This window comes from Anolis sagrei, chromosome 6, assembly GCF_037176765.1.
Source record: "Anolis sagrei isolate rAnoSag1 chromosome 6, rAnoSag1.mat, whole genome shotgun sequence".
Lineage (NCBI taxonomy): Eukaryota > Metazoa > Chordata > Lepidosauria > Squamata > Dactyloidae > Anolis > Anolis sagrei.
The window spans coordinates 58,792,987-58,812,850 of NC_090026.1; the positions used below are offsets into that span (position 1 = coordinate 58,792,987).

At 41.4% G+C, this 19,864-nt stretch overlaps 1 protein-coding gene across 1 annotated transcript in view; it reads right to left on the minus strand.

Moving 5' to 3' along the window:
* Positions 1-7,106: 7,106 nt before the first annotated feature.
* LOC132782269 (band 4.1-like protein 4B) overlaps positions 7,107-19,864 on the minus strand; it is a 70,538-nt gene continuing 57,780 nt past the window's right edge. The window contains exons 5-7 of the mRNA XM_067470140.1: positions 17,857-17,925; positions 9,842-10,008; positions 7,107-8,176 (exon numbers count right to left, since the gene is read on the minus strand). Of these exons, the coding sequence (XP_067326241.1) occupies positions 8,107-8,176; positions 9,842-10,008; positions 17,857-17,925 (306 nt within the window). The 3' untranslated portion in view covers positions 7,107-8,106. The remainder of the gene's footprint in view (positions 8,177-9,841; positions 10,009-17,856; positions 17,926-19,864) is intronic.

Sequence of the window (19,864 nt, forward strand, 5' to 3'; positions counted from 1 at the left end):
AAAGAAATGACGGTATGCAGAACAAATTTGTCTGCTTGGAATCTAATATAAGGCCAGGAATTCCAACAGCAGTGGAGTAGAGGCGGACAAGGGATCCACATTATGCTGTTTGAGAAATTCTGAGAAATGCTTCCACTTGGAGGCATAGGAAGTCTTGGAGGAATCCTGATGGGCCGCATTAAGAATAGTTGCGCCATGCAGTCAGGTGGAGGTGATGGAGATCTGGATGGAGCATCTGTCCGGAGTGGGAGGACAGAAGGTCTGGCCTGTAGCTCAGCCGTGTGTACTCCCTTGCGGACGTGGCGAGGAGAGAGGCGAACCATGGTCGGTGGGGCCACCATGGCGTGACCAGGATGCAGTCTGCGTTGTCTTCATCTATCTTCGCCAGAACTCTCGTCAGGAGGGGAAACGGAGGATACATGTAAAGGAGAGGATCAGGCGTCTCCGAGACAGCTTCGGTGAGAGTCTCGGGGCAGTCTGGCACAATACAGGTCGCCCTTCACATTCTGCGGTGATGCAAAGACATCGATGGTAGGCCAGCCCCACCTGCGGAAGAGAGCGGCAGTCTCGTCAGGATGCAGCGACCAGTCGTGCGTCACTGGCAACTGCCTGCTGAGCCGATCGGCTAGAGTGTTATCCTCTCCCGGCAGATAAATGGCAGTGAGGTGGATGTTCCTGAGAACGCACCAGTCCCATATGGTCAACGTGAGCTGGAGCAGGAACGGGAGTGGGTGCCGCCTTGCTTGTTCACATACCAGCCCATAGTGGTGTTGTCTATGAGGAACTGGACAACTTGTCCTTGCAGAAAAGGCTCGAAGGATTTGAGTGCCTTGAAGATAGCAAGGAGCTCCAAAATGTTTATATGGTTCGTGGCTTCTTGCCGGGACCATCGACCTTGAGCCACAAGGTCTCCCGAATGGGCACCCCAGCCCTGCATAGAGGCATCTGTTGTAAGCTGCACAGTTGGCTGCTGGGAACAGAAAGGCATGCCGCAGCAGACATTGGCATGGCACAGCCACTGTCAGCTCCGGATGCTTACAGGGACAGTGAGGATTCTGCGTGGGCTGTGATGAAGAGGATGAAAGACGTGAAGAAACCAAGACTACAGTGTTCGCAACCGAAGACGTGCCAGTGGGGTCACTGCTGTTGTGGAGGCCATGTGGCTGAGGAGCGACTAGAAATGGCTGGCTGGTACCTTGCATTTATTTATTTATTTATTTATTTACAGTTCTTATATTCCGCCCTTCTCACCCCGCAGGGGACTCAGGGCGGATTACAGTCAACACATATATGGCAAACATTCAATGCCAGTTTGACAAACCACGTTTAACACACAAATACACCAAGGCTATTTAACTTTTTTCTGGCCGCCAGGGGAGCTGCTGCTTTCCATCGTCCATCAACGACACCGATGAAGTTCTTCCGCATTCCACATTCCCCGGAGTCCTCTTTCTTTATGGCCTCATAAATTAGTTAAATTTAGCCTCCCACACAAGGTGGTACCTTATTTTCCTACTTGACAGATGCAACTGTCTTTCGGGTTGCAAAGGTAGACAACAGGCTACACAATGGCTGGACACCCACTCCAGCCCGGGCTGGCTTGAACTCATGACCTTTTGGTCAGAGTGATCTTAATGCAGCTGACACTCAGCCAGCTGCGCCACAATCCCGGTGCAAGTTGTGCAAGTTGTGAAGAATCAGTGACTGAAGAACTTGGTAACAGTCTTCTGGCAGGAAGGCTCATGAGACCGTACAGTCCAGGATGGCACCAATGTAATGGATACACTGAGTCGTCTCCAGATGTGACTTGGCTCGATTGACGACAAGGCCCAGGTCCTGCAAGAGAGATAACGTAGTATCTATGTGCTGGAGATCTTCTCGGGTTTGGGCAACCAAAAGCCAGTCGTCAATACAGGGGAACACTGTGATGCCCTGGAAGCGGAGGTGTACTGCCATCACTGCCATACACTTAGTAAACACCTGCAGCGCAGCTGAAATGCCGAAGGGAAGAACCTGGAAGCAAAAAGCATCCTGGCCTATCATGAAAGCCAGATAGCGATGGTGTTAGGATGCAATGGTGATGTGAAAATAGACATCTTTGAGGTCTATTGTCGTGAACCAGGCTCCCTAAGAGAGAAGAGGGAGAAGTGTGAAAAGTGTGACTATGCGAAAGCGGTGTGCATGGATGTGCCTTTTGAGGGCTCTCTAAAATAGGGCGCTGGCCACCGTCCTTCTTGGAGACAAGAAAGTACCTTGAAAAATATGCCTGAGGGGAAAAAAGATGGAGGGGCACTATGGCCCTCTTTTCCAACACGTTACGCACTTTCTCCAACAAGACCTCAGATATAGGAGTGGCGCAGATGCAGCCCACCTTTGGGTCAGACTTAAACTCAATGGCATAGCCCCTGTGGACTACATCCAGGACCCATGTGTCCATTGTGATGGAGCACCACTTCAGAAGGAACAGTGCCAGTCGTTCCCCCAGGACAAAGAAAGGTTTCCCAAAGACCATGGCACCACGTGGACAGAGGTTGTGCTCAGAGAAGAAGATAACAATGAGCTATCAAAATCAGCGTCTTGGTTTGGCCTGGGACTTCCGTTACCAGTCTGCCGAGACTTCCCTAATTGGGACTGCCTATTTGCTGATGGAGAACATGCTCGCAGAAAGGACTGTTGCCCTGTGTAGGAGCGATGAGTGGTAGCAGGAGGTGGCTGCCATCGCGGCTTCGACTGAGAAGAGGATGTTGTTGTAAAGCCATACTTATTGGCTACTTGCCGCACCTTTTCCTTCTCTTTGAGATTGGTATCTGTATCCAGATTAAACAAAGTATCATCACGCCAAGGCAGTTCCTCTGCTTGAGCCTTGCCTGCATCAGAAAGTGTCGATGATCTCAACCAGGCGTGTCTGCGCATCGCAGTAGCCATCGCAAAAAATCTCACTGCTGTCTCTGCCATATGTTTGGCCATGTCCTTTTGTGCCCTGGTTAAGAGCAGGGCCTCCTGCTGGTATGCTCTAGGCAGGCTTTGCTGATCATGGTGAGGGTTTTCTTTGAATTCTTGCCATGATGTACATCAACCATCACAGAATTCGGGTTAGGTGGTCTCGCCACCCATTGTGCCTGAGCAAAGTCGACACTATACATGGTATAATAACGTCTGGATACAGGAGGCACTGTAGCTGGTGGAAGGCCAACTTAATGAGGTAAGGAAGTGAAGGCAAAGCTGATGCTGGAGGCATGTCCTCATCCTGCTGCTCCAAAGGGAAGAGTGGATCTTCTGTAATAATTCAATGTGCAAATTTGATAAATGTGAATTTAATATGATGTGTGGGAATGAATGGAAGGATGGAAGGATGTGTGGTTGGAGTTAATAATTTTGGAAACACCAGTATCTTGGCATTGTTCTTAGGGAAAGAAGTTTTGGTATTTTGGCGTTTTGAAGTTTTGGTGTTATGGAACTGTGCATTGTCAGGCTGCAGAAAATCAAGGTCTGGCCTAACAGGTGCTTCTCCAAGGAGGGAGAAAAGGATATGGTAACATTTGGATGCATGTACATGTGGTGTACATGTGGTGAGAATGTTGAGTGAAAATGTAATTGCCCTTTCTTAACCAATGTAATTTCTAACCCAATGTAGTTGCATAGAATCTGTATGTCCAATGTCATTCTTTGTCTAAATGTTTTTTGTAATCTGATATACCTTCTCACACTGGAAATTGCAATAAAAAGAACCTATGCTTCAAAGTTATTGAAAAGTCATTAATGACACTTCCACCACATCTGGGACCTTTGGAGTTGGCATATCTAAGGCTCATGTCAATCGAGTCATTAAGGCTGAAAAAGAAGATGTATCTTCTGTCTTAGCTGGTTCTGCATCCTCAGAAATGGTTTGAGGCTTTGGAGTGGCCTGTGAGGAGGTCTGATGAAGCAGCTGTTGCCACCGGGGGTTCACATGGAGGGCCAAAATAGTACACTTTGCCACCAGGAGAATAGTGGATGTATTCAGAAAGTAACGGCTGGATACATCTATAGGCATGATGAAATTGATCATGCACTGGCAGAGCCAACCGGTGATGAGATCGTGGTGAAGGTAAGTATGAAGATGGGCTCTGAGAACAAGGAGAACAGGAAAATGCTCCAGAGGACCTGGATCCCAGCCGAGGCCCTGATGGAAGGGCTGATGGAGGAGGAGAATGGTCCCGTCGCTCCTCCTGGGGCTGTGGAGGCAATGCTGTCACAGAGGCGGGCTCCACGCTTCTGGCCCCATGCTCCTCCACTGCTACCCTCGAGGAGGGCAAGGCAGGGACAGGGAGCATTAGCGCAAGGGGGCTACATTCTCTAGGGGGAGCAAGGCCACCTCTTTGCGCTTGAGTTGTGTGGCTCTCTGGAGCGCGCGCGCCACCTCAGCGGAAGAAGGCCTCCCTTCCGGCACAGGCTCTTGGCTCCACCCATGCTCTTCTGCCCGGGGAGTCAGGACGCCAACAGCAGCCTCAGGAGCCTTCACCCTCTTCTGCTTCCCCTTGGAAGCTTTGCCGGGCAGTGCTGCTTCGGCGTCACCAGGGAAGCAGAGCATGCCAGAGGTGGAGGAGGATGCAGCTGGCGGCGGCGGCTCTGAAGCTGCTCGGCATGGGGAAATGGCAGGGAGAAGCAGCTTCCCATAAAGTAAGGTTTTTAAATTTGCCTGCTGGCTTCTCCTGGTTTGGGGGTTAAAAGTTTGGCAAACAGTACAGGTTTGGGCAACACAAGCTTCCCCCGAGCACAAAAGACACAAGGAGTGCCTGTCAGAAACAGGAAACTTCACCCCACATGCAGTGCGCTTTTTGGAAAGTGTTGCAGACATACTGGCCTGAGAATGGTCAAACACTGTCTTAGGTCGAGGCAGGCAGCAAACAAGGGTGGTCAAACAGTCCAGAAATCCAAGTTGAGGTAAATCCAAAGAGTCGCCAAACAAACCAAGTCAAAAACCAGAATAAATGAATGGAATAGAGAGAGGGTTCCTAATGCTGCTGCTTGCACAGGCGGAAAAAAGAAACTGGTGCTACAGCTCCACCTGTGTCCTATATGTACTATGGAGAGGATGGGTGGGGCCATAGCCTTAAAGGTATAGAGAGCTTGTTATAGGGTTAGAGCTGCTGTGCATGCACAAGAATTGCTACCATATGTGTGATTTCAGAGACCACGAGATAGAAATTACAACAGGTTTCTACAATTCAAATTATCTAGGTAACAAACAAACAAAAAGTCCTGTTCCATTTGCTAGAATTGTATGTTGGAGCAGAATATGGAGTATGTCCACAAAAGAGAGACTAATGGGACAACTAATTTTGAAGAAAAACAAAAAAGGGAAGAGATAGGTGATACAGCTTTATATTCTCTCATCAACAGATGATACACAATTCTGAGATCTGTACATGTAAGCATTAAAGGATTTACTTAGTATGGGCTGGTTTTCCATTTCCATTGGCTGTGGCAGCTGTGATATATTTATAGCAGGATTGGGAGTCACACTAATGTGAGAATTGCACCTCACAGTAATCTTCACATTGGCCATGCCAATTAATTTATTGTTATACAGTGCCGTGTACATTGATGGTGCTAAATGGTAATGACAGTGATCATCAGCAAAGAATGTACAGAAATATATGTCTGAAGAGTTGTGAAAAATACTGAAACAAAAATATTGTACGACTTTAAGATTCAAACTGATAAACAATTAGAATATTATGTGCTAGACATAGTTATGCTTGGGAAAAAGAAAGCTTGAATTATAGATGTGCCAGTGCTAGGGGACAGCAGAACTGAAGAAAAAGAGAAGGAAATGATTATGTATTATTGAGAGCCAAAAATTGAGTTTTGATGCCTCTAGGAAAAGAGTTCCCAATGGGTATAGGTTTTCTGCCAGCAATTCCAAACAGATTGAGAGCATAAGTTAATGAAGCTGTCATCAATAAGATAACAGCACAATTGCGAGAAGTGACATTCATCAAAGTATGAACATATTCTTAGATTCATGAACAGAATCCCAATCATTGATAATCCAAAACTTCAGTCAGTAACATCCAGTAGACTGTGAAACAGATATAATAACTACCACCACTGTGACAATGAAACCAACTCTAAGTCACACTGTTTCCCATTTAAGCTTTGATAGATTTTCCAAGTTTTAGATTTGCCATTTTTGGTGTGTTTTTTTTTTAATTGTCTTACCTCCAAGAGAAGAGATGGCAGTGGAGGAAGGACTCCAACCTGAAATGGTTCTGGTAGCCCTTCTCATTTTGTCCTTAGTCAGACAGCTGAACTAAGTGCTCCTTCCTACCTTCCCTGTCTCCCCAATGGGCCCATAGAATTAGGAATATAGACCCATGCAGACAAGATGACTTCCAGGTTTCTTCATACTCCCTCCTCACCCCAGGGGAAAGACTGCACTACCAAGCCAATTTGAAACAAAAGTGAGGTATTGTGCATGGAGAGGAAATTCTAAAAAATATAAGAATTTCACTCCCAAAATTTAAAGTTAAAAAAGGGGTGCACCTTACATTCTATGACGCCATACATTAGGTGAAATGAAGTAATTGGATGCTGTTTACAGTTTTAGCCACTCAGCAATTTGCTGTTCTGGAACAGCATGAAGACAAGGTTTCAAAAGAAAGTCCCAGTTATTACAATGTGAGATGGGAGTACTCCACAGTCCTCACTTCATTCCTAAAGTGAGAGCTACAAGCTCAGTTGATGGGAATAATTAGGTTCCATTGAAAATGTGGTGAAGCCTAGAACGTCACTCTGCTGTGTCAATTTCTCAACAAAGTTTTTCTTACAAATCTGATGCCATTTGATTATACGAGAAATAATTAAGTATGATACATTTTGAAAAAGGTGCTTTCTATGATTTGGAAACAAGATTATTTTGCTAATTAAGATAAAATTCAAAGTGTAATCAACTGTTTTCTAATGTGTGTTGAAAATATATGGATATAACTATTTTAGCTAGACTACCATATTAGGATTATTGTATGAATTCTGTAGAAATTGTACACTGTTCTTTAAGTCCTCAGAATAAACCAACAATTTCAACATACACATTTTAAACACATGAAAATGAATCTTAAACATGGTTTTCCAGCATTATCATAGTTTTATTTAAAAGTATTCCGACTTCAGGTTTCTTTGGTATGATTATGTGAGGCTAAATGCTGTTAACAGAATTAATTTAGTATCTTAACTGATAATTTGTACATATAATATGAAAATTATAGTGTTCCCCTACCCATCAAAATAATATCTGGATTTGCTATTTTTTCTCCCTGTGCCATAATTTAAGCTAAAAATTATATATGCGTGTGTGTGTGTTTTATTTTCCAAGGGATAAATCCCTTATGTGCAACGGAATACCAACTTTGCCTTCTATTTAAAATGATCTATTAGAAACAAATGTTTTAATATAAAGAAACAGTAGTAGTGTGATGCAGTTATCTACAAAATGCTATCAAAATATACTACACAATGTTCATATTTGTGCAGTTATTAACATATATACAGAAATGTTTTTCTGAATAGAAATCAGCATATATTAATGGATGTTATTTTTATCTTAGCTCACCCCACCCCCAGTCCTTGGCACACTTAGATTCGGCTCCATTATTGGACATATATAAAATTCTAAGTACTTATGAGGGAAAAAGAACAGAAGAAATCCAAATAACTGCTTAGATTCACACAGAAGGCGTGGACTAACCAAGCTGAACTTTTATTTATTTTTTTCTGTCCTCCTTTCTGCAGCAAGTTCACAAACTTCATTAAAATTGTATTTTTTAAAGAAGCAGTTTACCATGTAGAATGGAGCGGAGAGAGGGAACTTAATCTAATTTCCCCTTGAACACACACAACTCATTTCCTGGTTCTTGGATCCTGACCACTGTATCAAATATATAAATAAGGCCCCCAAAGTTTATGTAAAACTTTCCAGACAATTGTGAGTAATCCAGGAGGACAGAATATTTGCCACTGTCACGAAGCATTAGGTTGTATATACAGAAGCAAAGGAATGTAAACAGACAGAAGGCACAGAAAAGGCCCTGATCCATTTTCCAAATGAGACCGAAGTGAGATTTTTCATAATTCTGTCATCAGCAGTCTTTTCATCATCTTTTCTCGGTCAAGTTCATGCCTTAAGGGCTGAGTGCTGTGGAATTGAAGATATAAGCAATTATGGGAACATGTCACATGTTTAGGTTAAAACAACACTTCAGTAATATCTACCAGAGTAAAGAGTTTCTTTTTTACTATTAAATAAAAATGTTAAAAAATCAAAGATAAATCATTCATATTTCATGACCTTATCACAGAGGCCAGACAAGGTGTCCTGCTTTGCCTGGCTTTGCCGCTGGACAGAGAGGGCAGCAGGGTGAATCTGTCACCCCGTGAACCACTCCCTCATGGTGATGCTTACCCCATCACACATGGGAAGCATTGCCCTCCCGGTGAGGACTTGTGTTGATGGCCGGTGTAGGCTCCGTGCCCTAAACAGGGTGAAAGTGTCCTAGGACTCTAAAATTGCACCATCTGATGAGATCCTTAAATAAGTGAAATGATTTAAAAATGATTTGATTTGATAATTAAAGGAAACAACCCACAAACAAAAAATAGTGAAAATCTTGAAAAAGTATTATTTTTGGATTATAATGTAGCTGAAATCCATTATGCATCTTGGGTCCCATATAATGCCGTTTGAAAGTACATTTTATGGTCAGCATAGATATGGTCTTGGTCAAGCCCCTCCCCAGAAGCTAGAGAAGTCAAGGGTTCTCTGCCAATTGCTTAGTTCTACTATCTAATTTTACAATGAGGCCTCATATCTGTTTGCTGTGGAATTACCCAATGGGCTTCTCTTTGTTCCTCTGGTATATAATAATATTGCACCAGATTTTGCATGAATTGAAGTAGATTTTTTCAGTGTGGTGAGGCAGACTTGATTGCCCCCTGGCTTCTCTGATTCTCCTTTCCTGAAATGGCTGGCAGTAGGCATTATTTTTAAAGCAATTTCCAGCAATGGTTTTTTTTTAAAGCCAAATATTACTGAAATTGCTTGGGAAGAGTGATGGGGAGGGAGGGAGTGTACTAGGGCAAATCGATCACACAAGGCAGATGATGGAAACATTGCAAGACTGACTGTTATTGATGGGTTTTGCCCGTCAATAATGTGGGTATGTTTAATCATGGTGACCAGCAATGGAATACATACAGCATCCTGTGATAGGGTGACAATGTTGGTTCAATGCTGGTTTGCCTCACTCATGTAATAAAATCCACAATTTCAAAATCATCTTTGTATGAAGTTCATACCGAGTATCACTTTGAAAACTGAGTTTTGTAAGAACTGACTATTTTAAGTGGATACAGATAATATGATTATACAACATGTATACTATCTTTAAGCCGCCAATGTATTTTTAAATGCTGTATTACAGAGGGTGCAAGGCTTACAGTGCAGAAAATGTCACAAGGAAGAAAATATGGGAAGGGGATAAACAATCCATCTAGGATGTGAATCTTAGCATCTTTAAAAACCAAGTCCAGGGAACCTGGTGGTGACCTCAGGTGTTGATGATCTCTCACTAGTTCCCATGCTCTCTCGCTAGTTTTTCAGCTAGTTTGGGATGATGGGAACCAAAGTCAAACAACTTTTAAAAGGTCACAGATTCACCACCCGTGACCTACAAAAGTAGGCCAACACTCTTCCCTTTCCATGTTCAGTGGTATTGCTTGACTTCTTTGCCCCTCCAAGCATGAATTGCCACAACCGACTGCAGAGATATAGTAATATCTGTTTGGAAGAAGGATATATTACCTGTCTGCCAGATAAACAGGTTTGTGAGGTGAATGGATGGTTTGCGCAGGTGAAGTTGGAATTGTTTCCACAAGAGACCTTCTCCCAGGTGATGGCATAACTGGAGACAGCATCTTTGGAGATGATAACACTACACAACACTGCAGCTTACTGTCTCTAAAGTCTGTCTACAAATAAAAACAATAGAGAGAACAAAAGCTGTTGTTCCTTTCTTTCTTCACATTTTAGCCACAAATTCTTTTACAGCAGTATTCTTTTAAAAATCAAAATGAATGACATTTTTTCCCCATAAAAACTGTATATATTAAATGCCTTTTAGCAAGAAGACCTTTGTGGCAATGACACAATAAATGAAATATGGACTTCTCTGAATTGACTGCTAAAATTCTATGAACTTCAATGCCCTGCAGGAGATACACGCCATACCAATATGAAGAAAAGAGAATGTAGAACAATTAATCAGATTTAAATTTTTAATAGTAGTGTCTATTTAAGGGCACTGGCAGCATGAGCTGTAAGCTCGGGGCATTTGTGGAAACCTGTGTCTCCATAGGATACATTTGCATGGACACCTCAGTTCAAGAAAGAAACCTAAAATCCTATTACAGGATTTTTTCATTTCATTTCCATCCCCATTCCCATAAATAAAATCCCGTGGTAGGATTTTGTGTTAGGATGTTCAGATAAAACAAGACAATTCAAGGTGCTGATTTATCTGAACAGGGTTACTCTTCATATAATTCCAACATTGACAATTTCTAAATGTCAAAGTAGAAGACAATCTATATAGTGATAATGTATACTTCATTCATATGCCTATTATAGTGAAAAATACGATATTTTATGTAGTTTTACAAAAGATTGAACTTATTGTACAATAACTGCAATTTAATAATGCTTTCAGGAAATTCAACAATACATTCTTAATGAATCTAGAATTTAAATAAGTTTCCTCTAAATGGATAACTTTTCATTTACTTTTTATTAATGTCAAGATTATAAAGGTCAAAGAAAGATCCATGAACAATTTTCTACATAAGCAAAAGATGGGGCACTTTAAATAATCAAGCACCGAAAAGACACAATTGTACTGGTACTAAAATTGAAATGTACATGGGCAAGTAGAAAAACACTCAGACTGAGAAGCTGAACTGCAAGTTATGTATCAAAAAGTTTTTTCTAAATACGGGTATATAATTTTAGCAGAACCATTAAATCTAGTATGATGTTCTCAACATAGAACAGAAGTCAATGAATTTGAAAGGGCTTACCATAACATAATCCCTAATACTATGTTTCATGCATATTGTAGTGAGATATTCTTAACTTCTATATAATTATAATAGGCTTACTTTTAAAGGTTTAAAATAATGTGATCTGAACCAGTGGTTGCAAAATTTTCCTGTTTTTTTCACATTGCTTTGTAAAAATGTCACATGGGTTCACAAAATGATTAGGCACTGAAGGAAGAAGCCAGAGTTTTTTAGAGATCAGTGTTTGAATGGGACTTGGGAAAATTAGGTTCAAGTCCCCATTAGGTCATAACCTTGGACAGTCTGGCTGACTGACTTCACAGCTTTCTAGTGAGGATGCAATGGGGAAAGGGGAGCCACCAGTACATTGCCTTTAGCTAACTGGAGGAAATTGAAGGAATACATAGCTATCAAAGTTTGGAATGATAGATTTTAACATTAATTTGACAATCATTAGAAACTGGTGAATTCATTATTAACAACACAAACAGGGACATTATTTTATTCATTATTTTAGCATTAAGCAATTCGTTATTTAGGACTTTTGTTTCCAGAACAGAAGAGTTACAGAAATGGTACAGAAGCTGCCACCATTGATTTGAGGGACACATTTTGTCATGGCACCTTAAAAATGCTGTTTGTAATTTTAAGACTGCCTTCCTCAGTATGATCTTTTTTTCTCCACATGGACTGCTAATCCCATTACATAATTACTGTTTGAGAATGAGGGAAATCCCAACAATACTGGAAACCTTTAGTTTGGAAAAGCCGGCCCTATCTGTTGGATTGTTTTGCCATTTATCTCTACCTTTTTTTTTTTTACTAGTTCCTTCTACTCCTGCAACATGCCAAATTCATTTGCCTTTCTGATGCATTGTTCATGAAAGGCTAATAAGTACGGTAAATCTTAGTAAATAATTAATTTAACTTGTGGGCATTGATCTACTTCAAGTGCAGCAAAAAGAGGTTAGTTACAAAGGTCATGCTTAATGCTGTTTAGAAATGTTTTGTGTGCTTTCGAGTGTAGCCCAGCTGAATCATTGCATGTTGTGTAGTTCCCCATTATCTATAAGAAAGTATCATGTACAACTTACTTACTTTTACTTACGCGATCCCTCATAGCTCGGGGATGATTGTCAGATGTGGTGTCTTGGTGGTGGGTCCGTAAGTGGCTGTGGAGCCCTATTCTTGATCCGCATGTTCTCCCGCAGTGAGGACTGGTTTCCAGGCGGAAGGCGGCCTTCCTCTTGGCACGTTTCTCCCTTTCGCCCTCCATTCGTGCCTCTTCAAATTCTGCAGCTGACCTCCAACTGGAGTGCTCAAGGGCCAGGGCTTCCCAGTTCTCGGTGTCTATGCCACAGTTTTTGAGGTTGGCTTTAAGCCCATCTTTAAATCTCTTTTCCTGTCCACATTCCATTTCCCATTCTTGAGTTTGGAGTAGAGCAAGTGCTTTGGGAGACGGTGATCGGGCATTCGGACAATGTGGCCAGTCCAGCAGAGTTGATGGTGGAGGACCATCGCTTCAGTGCTGGTGGTCTTTGCTTCTTCCAGCACGCTGACATTTGTCTGCCTGTCTTCCCAAGAGATTTGCAGAATTTTTCGGAGGATGGAATCATTACAGGAGTTGCATGTGATGTCTGTAGACAGTCCATGTTCCACAGCAGGGTTGGGAGGACAATGGCTTTATAAACAACTACTTTGGTATCCCTACGGATGTCCCAGTCCTCAAACATTCTCCGCTTCATTCAGAAAAATGCTGAACTCGCAGAGCTCAGGCGGTGTTGTATTTCAGTGTCAATGTTGACTTTTGTGGAGAGGTTGCTGCCAAGGTACCGGGATTGTGGCGCAGCTGGCTGAGTGTCAGCTGCATTAAGATCACTCTGACCAAAAGGTCATGAGTTCGAAGCCAGCCCGGGCTGGAGAGGGTGTCCAGCCATTGTGTAGCCCGTTGTCGACCTTTGCAACCTGAAAGACAGTTGCATCTGCCAAGTAGGAAAATAAGGTACCACCTTGTTTGGGAGGCTAAATTTAACTAATTTATGAGGCCATAAAGAAAAAAGACTCCGGGGAATGTGGAATGCGGAAGAACTTCATCGGTGTCGTTGATGGACGATGAAAAGCAGCAGCTCCCCTGGCGGCCAGAAAAAAGTTAAATAGCCTCGATGTATTTGTCTGTTAAATGTTGTTTGTCAAACTGGCATTGAATGTTTGCCATATATGTGTTTACTGTAATCCGCCCTGAGTCCCCTGCGGGGTGAGAAGGGCGGAATACAAGAACTGTAAATAAATAAATAAATAAATATTCTAATGTTACACAATTAAGCTGTATTTCTGGCACTGGAGAGGGATTGGCTGGTAACTGCTGGAAGAGCACTTTGGTTTTCTCGATGTTCAATGAGAGGGTGAGCTTCTCATATGCTTCTGTGAAAGTGTTGAGAGTGGCTTGTAAGTCTTCTTCTGAATGCACACATATGATGTTGTCATCAGCATATTGGAGTTCTATAACAGATGTTGTTGTGACCTTGGTTTTGGCTTTCAGTGACCTTGGTTTTGGCTTTCAGTCTGCTTGCCAACAGATATGATAGATTATTTCCACTCCGGTGGGAAGCTTCCCATCAACAAGATGAAGTATTATAGTGATGAAGATGGAAAATAAGGTTGGGGCAATAACACATCCCTGTTTGACACCTGATTCCATCTTAAATGGGTCACTTGAGGAGCCATTGCTGTCCAAGACTGTTGCCATCATGTGATCATGGAGGAGCCATAAGATGTTCACAAATTTGTCAGGGCACCCAATTTTTTGGAGGATGGTCCAGAGCACTGTGATTCACTCTGTTGAATGCCTTTGCAAGGTCAATGAATGCCATGTACAGAGGTTAATTTTGTTCCCTGCATTTTCTTGGAGCTGTTGTGCTGTGAAGATCATATCCACTGTTCCTCTGGAGGAGCAGAAGCTGTTCTGGGATTCTGGGAGGGTGTCTTCTTAGATGGGCAGAAGGCGGTTTGCAAGGATTCTTGCGAGGATTTTCCCAGCGGAGATTAGAAGGCAGATACCTCAATATGTAGTTTTCGCAGTCTGTTCTTTCCCCTTTTTTGAAAAGGGTGATGATGGTGGCATCATTGAAGTCTGTTGGAATGTTCTCTGTCACCCACAATTTTCAATGAGCTGGTGGAGTTGTTGTGTCAACTCAGGTCCATCCCCTTAAAGATTTCAGCAGGGATCCACTGACTTTGTTATTTTTTTGTTAGCTGATGGCATTACTGACTTCTTCCAAACTAAGCAGTGCTGCAAGCTCATCCTTGGTTTATTGTTGTGGAATTTTGTCCTCCTTGGGTATCTTCAATAGGACGGTGTCCAGCTGATAGTAAAAAAAATTCTTGATGTCTTCATCAGCATCTAGTGTTGGTGCATAGGCACTTAGGATGGTTGCCTGTTGGGTTTTGGCAAGGTTAATTCTGAGGGTTGAGAGTTGTTTGTTAATGCCAATGGGTACTTCGGTCAGGTGCTTCACCTGGTCATTTCTGATAGCAAAGCCAACTCCATGTATTCTCCAGTCTTCTTCAGGTAGTCCCTTGCAGAAGAAGATGTAGCTGCCTTTTTCTTCCTTCAGCTGTCCCTCTCCTGCTCCTGAAGTGCTGCTATGTTAAAGTGCCCCAGCTCCCTTGTGATGATAGTAGTCCTGCATTTGGGTGTTCACTGTCAGTGTTGTCCAACGGTGTCTTGTACATTCTATGTTTTGAAGTTTATTTTTCTTTTTTGGCCTGACTGGACGCCAGCAGTCCAGTCAGGGATAAGAGAGGCAGATTATGTTTGGGGCACCTTTTCTAGCCCCTTCCCCATGTGGGGTGAGCAGATTGGATCCTAAAAAGTGCTGCTGAGTCATGGATACAGCTGCTGAACTACTCAACTGCCTTGGACAACTGAATCCATATCCAGGTAGAACAACTGAATCCATATCCACCACCCATGTTCCAGTCTGTCACTCAGGGCTGCCCCTGTTGCCACTCGCTGATCGTGGTGGGATTTATGTTAGTTTGTTTTTATTTTTCTGAGAAGATGCCTGTGCATAGGGTTTTTTTAAATGTGTTGAGGTCAGTGCACAGCTCCTCAACACACAGTCTTCACAGATTGAGGTCCCATCCAGCCGCATGGTTAACACGACGACGGTGGCTTCTCCATCTGTTGCCTTCACAGCCATTGTAACATGTAACATGTTATCCTCCACCTGTTCCGCTGTTGAGGTCTTTGAGTCTTCGGATTGTGCTTGGTCTGGAACCTCCTCGTGGCCCCTCCTGATGATGTATGACTCCAGTGGTTGCACCCGCAGGTTCATTGGAACATGCAAGCCCCCTCACCATGACAAGGTGACAATCCATAGTTGTACAACAACTAGTGATAAGGCATATGTTGTGCTCATTTATCGCAGTGGGACTTGTCTCTCAGTAGTATTTTTAAAGAGAGACATAAGCAGAAATGGGAGGGCTTGACTGCAGTTACTGTAGCTTGGAGCAATGAAGGCAGACTCATGTCCATCCTTGCTGATAAACACTGATAAAAGAAGATGTTGTAAATTGTGTGATTGAGGTAATCAACACTTCTTTGAAATAAATTCTAATATCAGTGAAATAAGGAATTATAAGTTCCTGCCAGTTTTTAATCACATCCTTTAAAATAAGGTCTCAGGGAAAATGGTGTCATTTGCTTTGGTAATCCAATCCAAACCGGAAAAACAGCTTTGGGTACTGCTTTCAGTATATTACAAATATAATAATAATAATGATAATAATAAGAATCAGCCGTTATCAGGACCTCAAAATCGAACTGCAAAGGCTCTGGCATAAACCAGTACAGGTGGTCCCAGTGGTCACTGGCACACTGGGTGCAGTGCAAAAAGATCTCAGCTGGCATTTGGAAACAATAAACATTGACAAAATCATGATCTGTCAACTGCAAAAGAGCACCTTACTTGGATCTGCACGCATCATTCGAAAATACATCACACAGTCCTAGACACTTGGGAAGTGTTCGACGTGATTTTGTAATATGAAATCCAGCATATAGATCTCGTTTGCAGTGATATACTGTGGTTTTGTGTCAGAATAATAATAATAATAATAGTAATAATAATAATAATATCTATGTCAAAAACAGGACAGATGCAGAGCACCATGTTGATTTTGAGAGAAATCTTGGTTACATTTGATATCACAGTTCTTGTATCTTTCTAGGTTATCTGACTGATAGGACTTGGCGCACCATTTTGTAGTACTTCTGGTCTTATTTAGCTGCATGTTACCAGAAGGTGGTGCTAGTGGACTGTTACTTGGCCTCATGATGGTTACGTTATGGATTTCTTCAGGATTTAATATTGTTCCTTATGTTTTCTTAATATTTATATGAAGGGTTTTGTTTTTCCTTTGCAGCTGAGAAGGAGAGCGATCAGATGACCAGGGTAAGAAAATGTTACATTTTTCTTTGAAGTAAGAAAGGACAGCTCACAATATCACACACCCCAAAATGCATGGCTAAACCAGAGTTTTCTTACTGCATTTTAAAAGGCATTTTCTAAAGATGATAGAAAGTACATTCAAAAATCAAAACATGGAAAAAACAGAGGGATGGAATAGTTTTCATTTAATACAACTTTGAAATGACTTGAAGCTTGGTTTGTGAAGAAATTAGGACAATGTTGTGCTGTCAAAAGCATTTTCACTCATGTCTAGAGTCACTGCTTGGGAGTGGTTTTGGACCAAACACTGCTCTTGAAAGTCTGGGAGGCTGCTGCAACCAGGAATGCAATGATCTTCTGCAAAATGTGAATCTGGTCAGGATCACCCATGCCTTCTGATTACATTTATGTAATATTTTATATATGCATCTTTCTTTTGAGAAGTGTTTAAAACCTCCAGTTACTATCAGTTACTGCCTAGTTTACTCTAGCATCGACTTTAAAGCCAATTTATCAATGCACTCGTTTGCATTGCTCTGAATTCAATTTGAGATGCTGGTTTTGATCTATAAATCCCTAAATGACTTAAAGCTAAGATACCTGTAAGACTGCCTTATTCTGCATGGACTGATCAGAATTTGAAATCCTGAGTCTCCCAACAGCATCTTGTCTATGGAACTCTCTTGTAAGATAAATTAGCCTGGCTCCATCTTGCTTGAGAGTCCAACAAGCAGTCTAAACTATATAATTATAATTTGTCATTGCTTTGGCTTAGTTTTGTTTTTATACTGTGATATAATTGTGCATCAGTCTGAGGTCCCTAGGCGGCAGAAATGCATCATTACCATAATTGTGTGGAAGTGAACCAGAATCAATGAGAGTTTCCCAATGGAAATAACAGTAATGAGAGATCAAATCCAGGCAGAAACATAATGGAAAAAGGGGAAAAAAATCTCCATGTGGGGTGTGGGCAGATTCACTGAAGGACAAAACGTAACGCCACATAATATTTTTTGCAACTCCTTTAAGTTCCAAATTGGTTTTTATTACCATTTGTTAGACCAAGTGTAATTAACTATATATTTAAAATAATTTAAAGTACTGATAAAATATACAGCTGAAGTATGAAGTAGCCTGACATATTGCTGACTGTATAGAAGAACATTTTTTTCTGACTTGTACCTTTTAATTATTTTTTAAATAATTTAATTTTCATGGTAAAGCATATTTGCTTTGCGGATCATGTTTTGAAATGAAGTGGAATTGCAAGTGTGTTCAATGCAACTGGTTGTTTGCATTTTCTACTTACAGAAAGCTGTGGTAGTGTTGGAAAAGGATCGAAAAAAGGATTAGATGTAGCAGCAGGGAATGCCTTTATCTTTAAGGAAGATAAAGAAAAAATGTTATTTACAACATACAAAGGGGGGAAATGAAGCAAAGCATTGGAAACATTTGGACTGACACACAAGAATGATTTAATAACACACCATTTGGAAGATGCACTTCAACATACATGCTGAAACATTTCATTCGGTCTATGGGGAAATCATTCTCTGGAGTAGATATTGAGCTGACTGTATAGTGTAAATGCCATTGTTGCCAACTTTTATTAGAGGTACATATCTAACTTGGTTTAACCAAAATGTGATAAAGAAACAATATTTTAAAACATTATCAAAATAAAATCTGCTAAACTGATCATACTGCACAATCCTTGTTTTTATAAGGAGGGAAGGTGCAGATTCTTAGGAAAAGATCTGTCTGCCCAACATACCCAATGACCACAAGCACTATGGGAAGCTGCTATTAAAGCTAGCTTGAGCAGACTGGAATTTCTTGAAATAACAGCCTAAGGTTGGCTATTTTATTTACTGCTGTTATACATCTATTGCAGAGGCAGTACAAAGATGGTTGTTAGTCATCAAATTAATTTTGGTAGGGCAGTGAGCATCTTCATGCAGGAAGGAAAATAGCTTTGCTGCTGCTGCTCCTGAAACAGGAAAAAGTCCAGGAATCAGCCCTGGCTGCTACCTCTTTTTGACTGTATCTTGAATGACAATTAAATCACCATGTTGTTGCGAAACAAAGACAACACAGAATAAGGCAGGGGTCTATATCCTGCTGTAAGGAAGCTAGCAAGAAAAAGGCTACTTTGTCTTTCCTTCTTAAAATTACATGTACACATGTATGTATATTTGTGCTAAGCATGTTAACAAAAGAGACAGAAAGCAGAAACAAATGGAAGACAATGTTGTCTGAAGCACCTTTATAATTCTGTGAAGTCTCATCTGAAAACAGATGGTGAATCTGTCAGATGAATGACCTTATTTAACCTAGAGTTTGTTTTGAAAACTTAGAGCATTCATTTAAAATATATTAACATTAATCCCTGAATGGGGATCACTGTAGTTATCTTTGGGAAAGTGTAGATTTACTGGGTGTTGTAGATTTTTCAGGCTATATGGCATGTTCTAGAAGTATTCTCTCCTGACATTTCACCTGCATCTATGGCAAGCATCCTCAGAGGTTGTGAGAAGTAATAATACATTAAAGGTGAAATCCTAAGGAATGGAAAGGGCTGCTGGGATGATAAAAAACAATGAAATGAGGGATGACAGAAAAAAAATGAAAACCCATGACTTCAGAGAAGAATATTGTAGTGTTAAATGAAACTAGCACTCAAAAGTTTTCCCAGCCAGCACTTCAATTTGTTGCCTGAGGGAAGGGTTAGGCATGGTGCTACCCAGTGTCTCATGATGGATGATGCTCAACCTCAGGAGATGAATACAAATGTTCCCCATTTTATTCCACTACTCTTTTTGTATAAATAATTATTAAATGTTCAAATAAACAACACAATTGAGTGAAAGCCAGGGACAAAAACATAGCAGCAAGATCAGCCAAGCACAATTCATCATAATGCAAATCAGTAGTTTGTTCAAATGGAAGTGAGGCCATTTTGAAGAGTGGACAGACAAAAGGATCTTACCATCAACTAGAACAAAATGCCACACCATATCTTAAAACAGTAATAGGTATTGTGCTGCTCTGTCAAAAAGATCATATTGCTCAGCATTGGCTGGGTTTTTGGATCCAATCAATTCATATTCATCTTAGGGCCTGTTCAGACAGGCCCAGAATGTGGGACCTTTTTTGGCTTTTAGCAGAGGCATCCAAATAATGCATCTGGTAAAAGTGACGTAATACAGAATAAATCAAGGTTTCCCTGGTTTATTCCATATTAATTAAATATTTCATTAGATCTGGGCCCAGGTCTAGTGAGGTATTGGACTTGTGGGGACTGACTGACTTCCCAG